The following is a 13,300-nucleotide window of genomic DNA, read 5'->3' on the forward strand; positions in this document are numbered from 1 at the left end:
TGATAAATTCTCTAAATAGCTTCAGAAGTGCTAATATAGCGACCATTAAAATATTTTTCTTCACAACCATTGTTAATGTGGCTTGTTCAGAGCCTTTATGAATGTATTTGCATATATATATATATATATATACATATTTTATAGCTTGTACATACTGATAGAATTCCATGTTTATGTGTGCGTTGAAAAAAAAGTAACAAAACTTGATTAAATGGAACAACCCACCTTTTGTCTACATTCATTTCAGTTACCCTCACATGCAGTACACCTATGTTCCCCCTGCTATCTGGAGCTCTACTTTTATAGGTTGGGTAACTATCATCACCAGTTTGTGTATCAGATATAAATCTCCTTGGGTATTTTTTGGAACACGTTTCCTTTCATACACGGTAATGTTAGGTTATTTGGTCCACCAAGTCCATGGATCATACTTTTCACTAAAATGTTGTAAAATCCAGGATCTTGCTGTTTATTATGTATTTCAGCCCTACTATGTCATTTTTGTAATCTGGTTGCATTTTGTTGTAAGCCATAGCAAAATGTGAACATGCGGTAAACCTCTTTCTGCCATTCAACTCTATAAAAAAACTGTACTTGGTCCAAAAATATATATTTTTGTTAGGAGGTCTATTATTTTTTTTCAAATTTAAATGGAAAACTCATAAAATCAAATCATGTCTATCTTGCGATTTATGATATGGAAATAACACAATTTTAATTTCTGGCCATTCTGGATTGCAGATGAAGATGATAAAAATATCTGATTTCCCAAAGTTTTTAACATATGTCACAACATCTTGGCTCTTTTGATTTCATATATCGTGGATATCTTGTAAATGAACAAGGCAATAGGATAACATACTGACCTATTTTAGAAGTATTAACATTTTGATAATTTACAATAGCATCTCGTATATGTACATATTCATCATCTCTCAATTTTTTTATTCCTTCTTATAAATTCTAGGCGTTCAGATATTTTTTCTGTCGTATCGACACAATATTGATTATAGAATCCTCTGAAATAATGTAAATTGTTCATAAAATTAGTTCTTACCATAAGCCTGAAAGCTTAAAATTGCATACATGATACTTTTTTAGGTCGTAGAGCACCGTTGTTTTTTTTTTTTTTTTTTTTGAATGATGATGCAGTACCCAATATCTCATTGTGGGAAGAGCAGGGTATACTGTAGTGGGTCATACGATCTATGTAACACAGAAACTCTTTGAAGACGACCATCTCTAGTATTTAACACAATATCTCTCGGACGTTTATCTTCATCTACCAAAAGAATAGCTACTTCGTCCACCAGGCTGATCATTGGGAGGTTTTATATCAGCGTGGATAATTTTAGAGTGTGCACTGGTCTGTTTTCAAGATTATATTTGAAACTTTGAATATAACTATTATGGTCGTGAAGATCTTTTTCAAATGGCCAATAAGGTCAATTTGTAAACTCGGATTCATATTTGAACGCAAATATAGCTGATCAGCTTGGAAAGCAAAATATATTTGCGAAAATTCGGGTTGCGCACTTTGAGCAGGAAGTAAATTTCCCATCAAGTGGTAAATTTGTCCGTGTATCTTGAATGTAAGCATAAAATACCCGCGCGAATTTCTCTGGCACCAAATGAAGTCATTTGAAATAGAGTGTTACATTGGCTACGTGCTCTTATATCATTTGACCTCACTCGTTTTTGGATTAAACGCTGTGAACGTTCGACGCTTGATTCTCGAGCACGGTGCGCGGAAGTTTGTACATTCTGTTCAATCAAACACTGAGAACGTTCAGCATTCGATTCCCTAAGCCAGTTTGGTTTGGTAACGTAATGTTGACTGTCCAACCTATGCATACGCTCATGTTCCATTTCATTTTCATACAAAAGTCTCAGTCGCTTTGATGTTGCAGACTGCCGAGAAAGATAAGATTTCATGACAGATGAATGTTAAAGTTTGTCAACACAATCAAAGGCTAAGATTTTTCAGTAGTCTATAAACATTCATACGCTCATCTTTCGTTTCATTTTCACGCAAAAGTATCAAACTCTTTAATGATTAAACAAAATATTCAAAACAGAAAAAAAAGTCAGCTATTTATTTCACTTGAACTATTTTCTGGGCAGAAAAATATTAAAGTTTGTCAACACAATTTTTAAAAAAAATTGAAGATAGCAATATCAGATTTTTTTTGTTAAGAAAATTATTCATACTAATTTATATCTATGTAACCACCAGTATTGTTTCCCACCTCCACCGCATCGCATCGTCCGCCCGCGCTATTACGTCGTTTTCGCTTAGCGTTCTTTCTGACTTTTTTTATTTTCGTTTGGCTCCTAAAGGTTGTAGCGTGATGTTTAATAGCCTATCACCTTCCTCACGAATTGTGCTATCAAATGCAAAAATAATTTTTTGAACCCGACTGGTAGTTCTAGATATTAGCGCGTTCAAACAAACAAACTCTTCAGCTTTATTATATTAGTATAGATAACATCATTTCTGAAGCGTTGAAAGTAAAAAATAAAATAAACATTTTAGGTAATCTCGACTTACAGTCACTCATTTATCTGTATTTATCATGTACGCTTTACTTATTGTTTTAACAAATATTGCTTCAAGATAAAACACAGAGAGTTTAATGTGAAAATCTTGGTCTTATGATATCCATAGTCATGAACCAAACAGTATGTATAGCACTGCATTAAATGAATAACATAAGGCTCTTGTTCAAGGGCATTGTGATGACAATACCGAAATAATGATATGACATTTTTGAGAACATTGCAGAAGGTTTTTAAAGGTAGATCTTCTGAAAACATTTCAGAACGCTCTAAAGCCAAGTTAAACCAATTTTCAATTCTTACCCCTCCTTCTAGCTAAGTTCTATGTATGATTGAATTATTTGTATGTATTTGGTGTAATGTTTGGAGTCATGTATTGTAAACTACAGCTATCGTATTTTTAAGAAAATTTTAATTTACTCGTAGGTAAGAACTTTGCACCCTAAAATAAAACCTGCAATATATGTTTTAGCAGAATCCGCGATGTTTGACAACAATTATGTAGTCTATGTATTTAATTCACCCGCAGGTTGAGTGACAGGTTAAACCGCTTGCCTAGATCAGCGCTGGCCCTCCACATGAGCTCCATGCTCCTGTTCTGCAGCCGAGAGTTCTTGTCCTGGTAGTCCAGCCGGCCGAAGAAGAGGCCGTCGAAGCCCATGCGGGCCATGATGGACGCCGTCTCCCTCGAGTGGCCGAACGGGTCGATCTGCCAGCCTACCCTCGGCCGCCCGCACACGCCGAAGGTGTCGTTCAAGCGCCTGCACACACCCGACCCTTCCTTCGGACAGTCGGCGGGGAAGGATGGCAGCGTGTGTCAGAAGTGTGTGGTGGCGAGCTACCTCCTGGCATACGTACAGTGTATAGCAATGTTTTTCAAACAAATTCAGGGATCAAAATGGTAAGTTTTTACTGAGAGATAATCGTTCCACTTAGCAAATATTCAGCAAACTTATCATTCGTATTCTCTTACAAATTTTACTACAATGTAAACAGTTTATTCTGATTTAATATGCTTTTATTTTGTATCCTCTTCGCAAACTTACAATTTGTTATTTTAAAGATTTTTTTAATTATATCACGTAGAAAGCAAACCTAAATTTAATTTCACTCAAAAAATGTAAACTTTACTAGACACGGCGAATGGTCTGAAAGTTAAATGTTGTAAATTTGTATGAGAATACAACTTGCTACAACGAGACGATACTAATTGCTTCGCGGTTATATTGATCATATTTCGAGATAGGTAGATGGTGTTTAAAATTTGCTATAATTTATTGAATTTAATAAGATAATTATTTTGCAAGATAAAAGAACTCTCTAACAGGTATTCTTAAATAAACATAAAAATTGTTTTTATTTATTTATGTGATTATTTCGAGGAATATAATCTAGTAACAGAGTTAAAACACCATATTGTATATTTATTGACATAACTGCAGACAGTGCTTTGATCTTCATGTATTTGCTGACTTACCTAAGGCCCCAAGAGAAGTTGTCTATGGTCGACTGATAGTGAGTCGCGGCCTCGTCGTTCATGCTCCAGCCGCCTCCTATCATCTCTATCTGTCCACTGTTGATGAGGCTCCTGTAAATGTCCTTCATGGCATCGTCCTGCTCCTGCCACCACTGCCAGAAGAACGCTGTCTCCACTTGGATGAAACTGCACAGATAACGTGGCCATGAAAGTACTATTGCAATTATTCACTACTAAACATTCTATAAGATTTGCACCAGTCACAAATAAAAACACTAATATATAATGCAAAAATAGACTGACATTTAACATTAAATATTTGTTGACAGGTATGAATAAAAAAAATAATTTATTTTTCTTACTTCGTAAAACAATCTTCCTTTTTCTCTACAGATGTCTGAAGTAGGTTATTTTTTACTGTACTGAAGTCTGTATTGTTTATCGTATGTTTGTTCTTTGCTTCAAAAGCTGAACTTGGAAATTTTATTAGCCCAATTTTTCTAGCGTTTTATAAAATCACCATTGCTAAAAGAGATATCTGTGGAACTGAAGCAATGAGGATTTATTGATGTTCTGACAGTTTATGTTTGCAAGCCTAGCCAAATAAATCAGTTAATGACAGCTATTTGTGGTAATGCAACCGTTGACGTAACATCTATTCTACTTCATCAACTCCGTATTGGACGACCCCGCACCGCATCAGACGAGCATCGAAATCTCGAAATCATGTCAACGAAATTATTCGTCGAGACTTTCGAATCATATACCGAAAGATCACCATAATACTGAAGATTTCCCAAAAAAGAAAACAGTGTTCCTGATCATAACTGAAGTGCTTGGATAGCACTTTGTGTGTGCACGTAGGATACCGCTGTGCTGACGCAAAGCACAAAGTGCAGAGGATGACATCCCACCAGGATATTGTTGGCCCGAAACAAGCATGTGGGTGAAGCATTTCTCTAAACCATTCTCACCGAGGATGAATCACGGGTGCATCAATTTTACCCCGAGAACAAACGACATTCGCTGAAGTACTATCATAGCACATCGCCACGTCTCAAGATGTTCGAGGCTATCCCATCTGCAGAGAAAGTCCTGGGAACCATATTTTTGGATTGCCAATGTTACGTGTTTTCTAATAAGTGAAGTACAGTCTCTGAAAAGTTAATACAGTTTTCTGGTTCGAATGGGGTTGTCCAAGCAGAAATGTGCTATTAATTGATTTCTCCTGAGTTAAAATAATACTTGCTGTTTCTGATTAGGAGTATTATTAAAAACAAGCCACTGTACAACATGAGTTTATCCCCAATTTATCCTGGAACCACTATAAATTTGTGCCACTGTGTGGGGCGTCGGAGAAGCTCATATTCGGTTGCGCAGCATCTGGAAGCATTGGGGCCTGTTCCGCATCACGAAAACGCCCGCCCGCACACGAAACACTAGAGGGGTTGCAACGCTTGTATCAATGAGGTTATAGTGTACCTGCCAAACAGCCCCAACCTGTCATTTTATGACTTTCACCTCCTCCCAAATATGAAAAAAAAACACACATTAAGGGGTATCACTTTCGTTCTGACGACGAGAAGAAATGTGGAGTTCAAGCCTGATGTCGACAACAATCACCAAGTATATTTCTCCAAAAGGTTTTCCAACTAGTTACTCGTTGATGCAATTTCAAAGAAAAAGGGTGAAACTACGTCATAGACGACATACATATGTAACTTTTAGTTAAATCATGCATTGCAATAAAGCATTGGTAACAAATAAAAACCCCATGGCTATGGAAGCATTACTTTTCAACCTACCTCGTACGTATTTATGTCTTTATTTACCTTGCAATAAACAAACGCTAATACTTCATTAATTAAACATTATTTTAAAGTTATTTATAAGAGTTCAATGTTTACATAAATACACAACTATAAACACAAATAAAACTAAAATGTTTATCAGCCTGAGCATGGCCTTCAACACCGAACTTATTAGATTTTCCACCTTCCAATTACATCAAATTGCAAACTCAAACCCAAACTTACTTTCTTGAAATGAATCATAATTTACTTTCAAAAAAAATACGTTTGGTGGTTTATAATGAATTGTATCCTTTGAATACTAACCACGAAAATCTAAAATGTACAATTTGGGAAGTATTTTATGGCGAATGAGCTCCTGCTGTCTCCGATCTGTCATGGTATTCGTGGAACTGTTTCCACGGGCGATTCACCAATACAGAGAGTAGCTATCTTATATATATATATATATATATATATATATATATATATATATATATATATATATATATATTTCTTGTGTGCGTGTGTATGTCACTGAACTCCTCCTAGACGGCTGGACCGATTTTGATGAAATTTTGTGTGTGAGTTCACGGGGATTCAAGGATGGTTTAGATTCACAATTTGATATTTTATCTCGATTCTGAGTTAAGAAAAACTACAAAAAAAAACACGCTTTAAAAGCAAAAATTGCAACGCATTATTAGAAGCCATTAAGTTTTGCTATTGTAAGGAACTAAGTAGAGAGTAAGAAAAAAATAAAGATCCTGACAGTTTATAGCGTCGCCATATTTGTTTCAATTTTCAATACCCTTTTTGTATATTACAATTTAAATTGCAGAAAAAAAATCATGTTTCATAGCCACACAAATAGTGAGGATGGTTTAGATTCACAATTGGATATTTTATCTCGATTCTGAGTTAATAAAAACTAAAAAAACACGCTTTAAAAGCAAAAATGGCAAAGCATTATTAGAAGCCATTAAGTTTTGCTATTGTAAGGAACTAAGTAGAGAGTAAGAAAAAAATAAATATCCTGACAGTTTATAGTGTCGCCATATTTGTTTCAATTTTCAATACCCTTTTTGTATATTACAATTTAAATTGCAGAAAAAAATCATGTTTCATAGTCACACAAATAGTGAGTGTGTGTCATTTCTCTATAAAATTATTTGTGTAGTTTATTGATTCCATAACGAATTTTTTCAATCATTTTTAATAAAAATTATTCATTTTTAAAATTAAAAAACTATTTAAAATAAAACTATAAAAAAATTTGAAAAAAAATTCTATCAAAAATTATTTACTTTGGAAAAAATTATTCATTTTAAAAGTTATCAAGCAAAAAAATAATTTTTTATCAAATTTACACGTGAGTTTTATAACAACCAACCTAACCTAAAAATTATTTGATAGCTTATTGACTTCATAACATATTTTTCAATTGTTTTTAATAAAAATTAGAATTTTATGAGTTTTATAACAACCAACCATTTTTCAATTGTTTTCAATAAAAATTAGAAAATGTTTATTTAACTAATTTTTCATTTATAAGTAGTTGTTAATTTTGAAATGTTTTACAATTGATCCGGTAGACTGCGCTACCATCCCAGCATCAAATATTAAATATTATTCTATTTTAATTTCAGTTTGTCCCGACAGTTGGTGCTGCGATCAAATTGAGAATAATATTTGAAATTTTGTGTTATTATTGTGTTCGCTTAAAGTCGTGTGCTAATTAAAATATTAACTATGAATATAAATTGATGTTTGAAGAGTTTTGAAGTGTTCCTAAAAAACGATACTTTTTGCGAATTTAGGGTGGAATTGAAGTAAGTATATATTTTGTATAAATTTTTTATCAAATTAACACGTGAGTTTTATAATAACCAACCTAACCTAAAAATTATTTGGTAGCTTATTGACTTCATAACATATTTTTCAATTGATTTAATAAAAATAAGAATTTTATAACGTGAGTTTTATAACAACCAACATAACCTAATAATTATTTGGTAGCTTATTGACTTCATAACATATTTTTCAATTGTTTTTAATAAAAATTAGAATTTTATAACGTGAGTTTTATAACAACCAACCTAACCTAAAAAATTATTTGTGTAGCTCATTAATTTCATAATAAATTTTTTAAATTGTTTTTTTTTATTCGTGTTTTAAATAAAAATAATTATTAAAAAATTAGAAAAAATTTCTATTAAAAATTACATACTTTAAATCGTTTTCGGTGATAATTAAAAATTATATTTTCAATAAATAACTCATATTCGTTGTGGATTACTTGAGCTTATTTCGTATACATTTGTTAACAACCAACCTAACCTAAAAATTATTTGTGTAGTTTATTGACTTCATAACATATTTTTTCAATTGTTTTTAATAAAAATTAGAATTTTATAACGTGAGTTTTATAACAACCAACCTAACCTAAAAATTTATTTGTGTAGCTCTATAATTTCATAATTTTTTTTTTAATTTTTTTTTATTCGTGTTTTAAATAAAAATAAGTATTAAAAAATTAGAAAAAAATTATATTAAAAATACATTCTTTAAATCGTTTTCGGTGATAATTATAAATTTTATTTTTAATAAATAACTCATATTCGTTGTGGATTACTTGAGTTTATTTCGTATAAATTTGTTAACAACCACCCTAATATTAAAATTATTTGTGTAGTTTATTGATTCCATAACGAATTTTTTCAATCATTTTTAGTAAAAATTAATCATTTTTTAAATAAAAAAAACTATTTAAAAAAACTATAAAAAAATTTGAAAAAAAATTCTATTAAAAATTATTTGCTTTGGAAAAAATTATTCATTTTAAAAGTTATCAAGCAAAAAATAACGTTTTTTATCTAAAATTTGTTACAATAATTTTTTTTGTTAATTAATTAAAATTTCATTCTCAATAAAAAAACTCACATTAGTTTCGTATTATTTTACAGGTTTTTTTTCCTTCAGAAAAATGGCACGTCTTCGAGGAAGAGCCAGAAATATTGGTCGACGTACTCCGAACGCGCAATTGGTCCATGATAGTCGAATAAATAGAACAGATGAAGAACACTCGGCGGATAATGCAAATCTGGGAGATCATGTTACATCTACACGTGCGAATGAAAATTAAGTACAACGCACTCGACGTCTTCGTGCTAATGCAGTAAGACAACGAGAGGCACGTCAACAAGCGACGGATGCACATAGAGAACGTAACCAACGCCGGATGCAAAATGATCGAGCATTGACAAGAGTATCACTCAATCGCCTTGCGTTTGAATATGATCCTGAAATCAACTATTCGTCACATGCATTAATCTCGATTTGTTAGTATGGACAAAAAGTGTCAACATTGTCATGCTTTCAAGTACAAAGATGAATCAGCTGGTTTATGTTATGCATCTGGAAAAATTTCACTGCCATCGCTAAATCCACCGCCGGAACCTTTAAAAACACTTTTAGCTGGCACCACATCTCAATCGAAATTTTTTTGCGAAAAATTCGTAAATTCAATTCATGCTTCCAAATGACATCATTTGGAGCAACAAAAATTGTTCATATGAAGATGGCCGTAATTTCGAATCTACATTCAAAATTCAAGGTCAAGTGTACCACCAAATTGGTTCATTGCTCACAATGCCTGATGCCGATCCAAAATTATTACAAATTTATTTTATGGGCAATGAGGAGTAACAATCACACACACGCTGCGCTTACAACTATATAGAGCAGATGGAGGAACGAGAAATTGTGGACATTTTGGAAACGTTTTTGCAAAACCATAACCAGTTGTTGCAATTGTTCAAGACTTTTTCTAGCAGACTGCAAAACGACAACTACGCCATTATTATTAAAGCAGACAAAGTGCTCTACGGAGAGCACGCAGGCACATATAATGTTCCAACTATTAATGAAGTTGCAGTTGTTATGGCTGGTGACCCATGTGAACGTCGGGACATTTGCATTCAACGCAGAGATAATACGATGCAAATAATTCAAGACAATCATCGTTCTTACGATGCATTGCAGTATCCGTTGATATTTTGGGAAGGAGAAGATGGATACCATTTAAGTATTAAACAAAGGAATCCAACTACAGGTACAACTTATAGACTATCTTACAGATTTTTTTTTTTTTTTCAAATAATTTCTGTATCTCTTATATATATATTTATTTGCAGGTGAAGAACTGATCAAGAAAGTTAGTGCTATGAACTTCTACGCATATCGATTGATGATTCGTGCTAATGAAGACAATACCATTCTCCGATGCAGACAGCTATTTCATCAGTATATTGTCGATATGTACGTAAAAATCGAAAGTGAGAGATTACGATATATAAAATTTAATCAAACAAAACTTCGTGCTGAGGAGTACATTCATTTGCGTGACGCCGTTATTGGTAACGTAGATGCATCTAATGACATCAACAACATCGGTAGCACATATATTCTCCCATCATCATACATTGGTAGTCCGCGTCATATGCAAGAGTATATTCAAGACGCCATGACTTACGTACGTGCATATGGCCTGACCAGATCTTTTTATCACATTTACGTGTAATCCAAACTGGGATGAAATTCAAAGTTTGTTGTTTCCAGGTCAAACATCGATGCATCGCCATGATATCACTGCACGTGTTTTTAAACAAAAATTAAAATCATTGATGAATTTGATTACACATAACTCGGTATTTGGTGAAACACATTGTTGGCTTTACTCTGTTGAATGGCAAAAACGAGGTTTACTTCATGCGCATATTTTGATTTGGTTGGTGGATAAAGTACGCCGAGAAGAAATCGACAAAATTATTTCAGCCGAAATTCCAGATCCGAATGTTGATCAAGAATTGTTTGACATTGTAACTACTAATATGATCCATGGTCCATGTGGTACTCTAAACATGATGTCACCATGTATGGACAATGGAAAATGTACGAAACGTTTTCCAAAACCATGCCAATCTGATACTATCACCAATATTGACGGTTATCCATCTTACCGGCGTAGAGACGTAGACAATGGCGGTCAATCATATGAATTGCGTCTATCAAACGGTGTGACAGTAGATATTGATAATCGCTGGGTAGTTCCATATTCACCATTGCTGTGCAAAACCTATAAAGCGCACATAAACGTTGAACTATGCAGTTCAGTGAAATCTATAAAATACATTTGTAAGCATGTTCACAAGGGCAGTGATAAAGCTGTATTCGCTGTTCAAAATGTAAATGACAATGACGAAATTACACGTTATCAAATGGGTCGATAAATAAGCAGTAACGAAGCTATTTGGCGCATTTTTACGTTTCCTATACATGAAAGGGATCTTGCTGTTATACATTTGGCTGTGCATCTTGAAAACGGACAGCGTGTTTACTTTACAGAACAGACTGCACTACAACAAGCTTTAACGGCTCCAAAAACAACTCTTACTGAATTTTTCAACCTTTGTTGCCGACAAGATGTTGTTGGTCAATTCGCAAGAACATTAATGTATACTGATGTTCCTAAATTTTTTGCGTGGAATAAACAATCAAAAAATTGGGAACCACGGAAACGAGGCATTCCAGTCCCAGGATTCACCGACATATTTATGACAAATACTTAAGGTCGAATATATACAGTTCATCCTAAGCAACGCGAATGTTTTTTTTTGCGTTTGTTATTGGTTAACGTTCCTGGACCAAAATCTTTCCGATATTTGCGAAAAGTCAATGGTACTTTATACGACACTTTCTTTGATGCGTGTCGTGAGTTACATTTATTGGAGGATGATAACCATTGGGATCTCACACTTGCAGATGCAGCACTGAGCTCATCTCCACAACAAATTCGTCAATTATTTTCAATAAGATTGACAATGTGTTTTCCGTCTGAAGCATCTGCTTTGTGGGACAAATATAAAGACTCAATGAGTGAGGATATTTTACATCGGATTAGAATTACTAATCAAAATCAAAATATCGAATTCTCCGCAGAAATATATAATGAGTCATTAATAATTATTGAGCATATTTGTATTCTTATTTCGAATATGCCGCTCATCCATTTCGGCATGCCAGCGCCGAACCGCCCAGCAGTAGATACCATCAACAGCGATGTTCAACGGGAACACCACTTCGATATAACTTCTTTGGCTACTTTTGTTGCCAATAATGAACAATTGCTCACTGCTGAGCAACGAAATGTATATGATCAAATTAATGTATCAATTGCAGCACAACAAGGTGGATTCTTTTTTTTTTTTTTGATGCACCAGGTGGTACTGGTAAAACATTCCTCATTTCATTGATACTTGCACGCATCCGATCACAAAATAATATTGCATTAGCTATTGCTTCATCAGGAATCGCAGCAACGTTACTTGATGGTGGATGGACGGCGCATTCAGCGCTTAAATTACCTTTGAATGTTCACACAAATCCCGAAGCAATGTGTAACATAAAGAAGCATTCAGGCATGGCTCAAGTTTTGAGAGAATGCAAAATTATTATCTGGGATGAATGTACCATGGCCCACAAGCATTCGCATGAAGCTCTCGACAGGTCCCTGAAAGATATCAAGGATAATACTAGGCTTTTCGGTGGTGCTCTATTGTTGCTGTCTGGTGATTTCAGACAAACATTACCAGTCATTCCACGCGCGACATATGCAGACGAAATAAACGCATGTTTAAAAGAATCTTATCTATGGCGAAGTGTCAGGAAATTATGCCTTACTATTAATATGCGCGTTCAACTTCAAAATGATCCATTAGCGTCAAGATTCTCTGAACAATTGTTGGATATTGGCAATGGTAAAATTGAATTGTATGAAGATACACAATATATTCGACTTCCAGAGAAATTTTGCAACATGGTGGCTACCAAAGATTAGTTAATAAACAGTATCTTTCCAGATTTGAGAAATAATTGTACTAATCATGGATGGCTACGAGAGCGAGCAATTTTAGCTGCGAAAAATTTAGATGTTGATGCCATCAATTTCAAAATACAGCAATTACTGCCTGGTAATGAAACTACATTTAAATCGATCGACACTGTTGTTGATCCTGATGAAGTTGTTAACTATCCAGTAGAATTTTTAAATTCATTAGATTTACTTGGAATGCCACCACATAATTTGCGACTGAAGGTTGGTTTACCTATAATTTTGCTTCGAAATTTGAATGCTCCGAAATTATGTAATGGGACGCGATTAGTTATAAAAAAAATCATGGGCAACATTCTTGAAGCTACTATTTTGAGTGGAAAATTTCAAGGTGAGTTTGTACTTCTACCACGGATCCCAATGATTCCTTCAGATTCGCTTATACCATTCAAACGTTTACAATTTCCAATCCGCTTGGCATATGCTATGACTATAAATAAGTCACAAGGCCAAACCATGACAATTTGTGGCTTAGATTTAGAAAATCCGTGTTTTTCTCACGGTCAGTTATATGTTGCGTGT

General features: G+C 33.8%; 1 protein-coding gene across 1 annotated transcript in view; it reads right to left on the reverse strand.

The window, feature by feature from the left end:
- LOC134537422 (lysosomal alpha-mannosidase-like) overlaps positions 1 to 13,300 on the reverse strand; it is a 173,888-nt gene that overhangs the window by 105,905 nt on the left and 54,683 nt on the right. Inside the window, exons 4-5 of the mRNA XM_063377833.1 lie at positions 4,037 to 4,222; positions 3,115 to 3,320 (exon numbers count right to left, since the gene is read on the reverse strand). Coding sequence (XP_063233903.1) covers positions 3,115 to 3,320; positions 4,037 to 4,222 — 392 coding nt within the window. The remainder of the gene's footprint in view (positions 1 to 3,114; positions 3,321 to 4,036; positions 4,223 to 13,300) is intronic.

The sequence above is a fragment of the Bacillus rossius genome, chromosome 1, assembly GCF_032445375.1.
Source record: "Bacillus rossius redtenbacheri isolate Brsri chromosome 1, Brsri_v3, whole genome shotgun sequence".
In the NCBI taxonomy this organism is placed as follows: Eukaryota; Metazoa; Arthropoda; class Insecta; order Phasmatodea; family Bacillidae; genus Bacillus; species Bacillus rossius.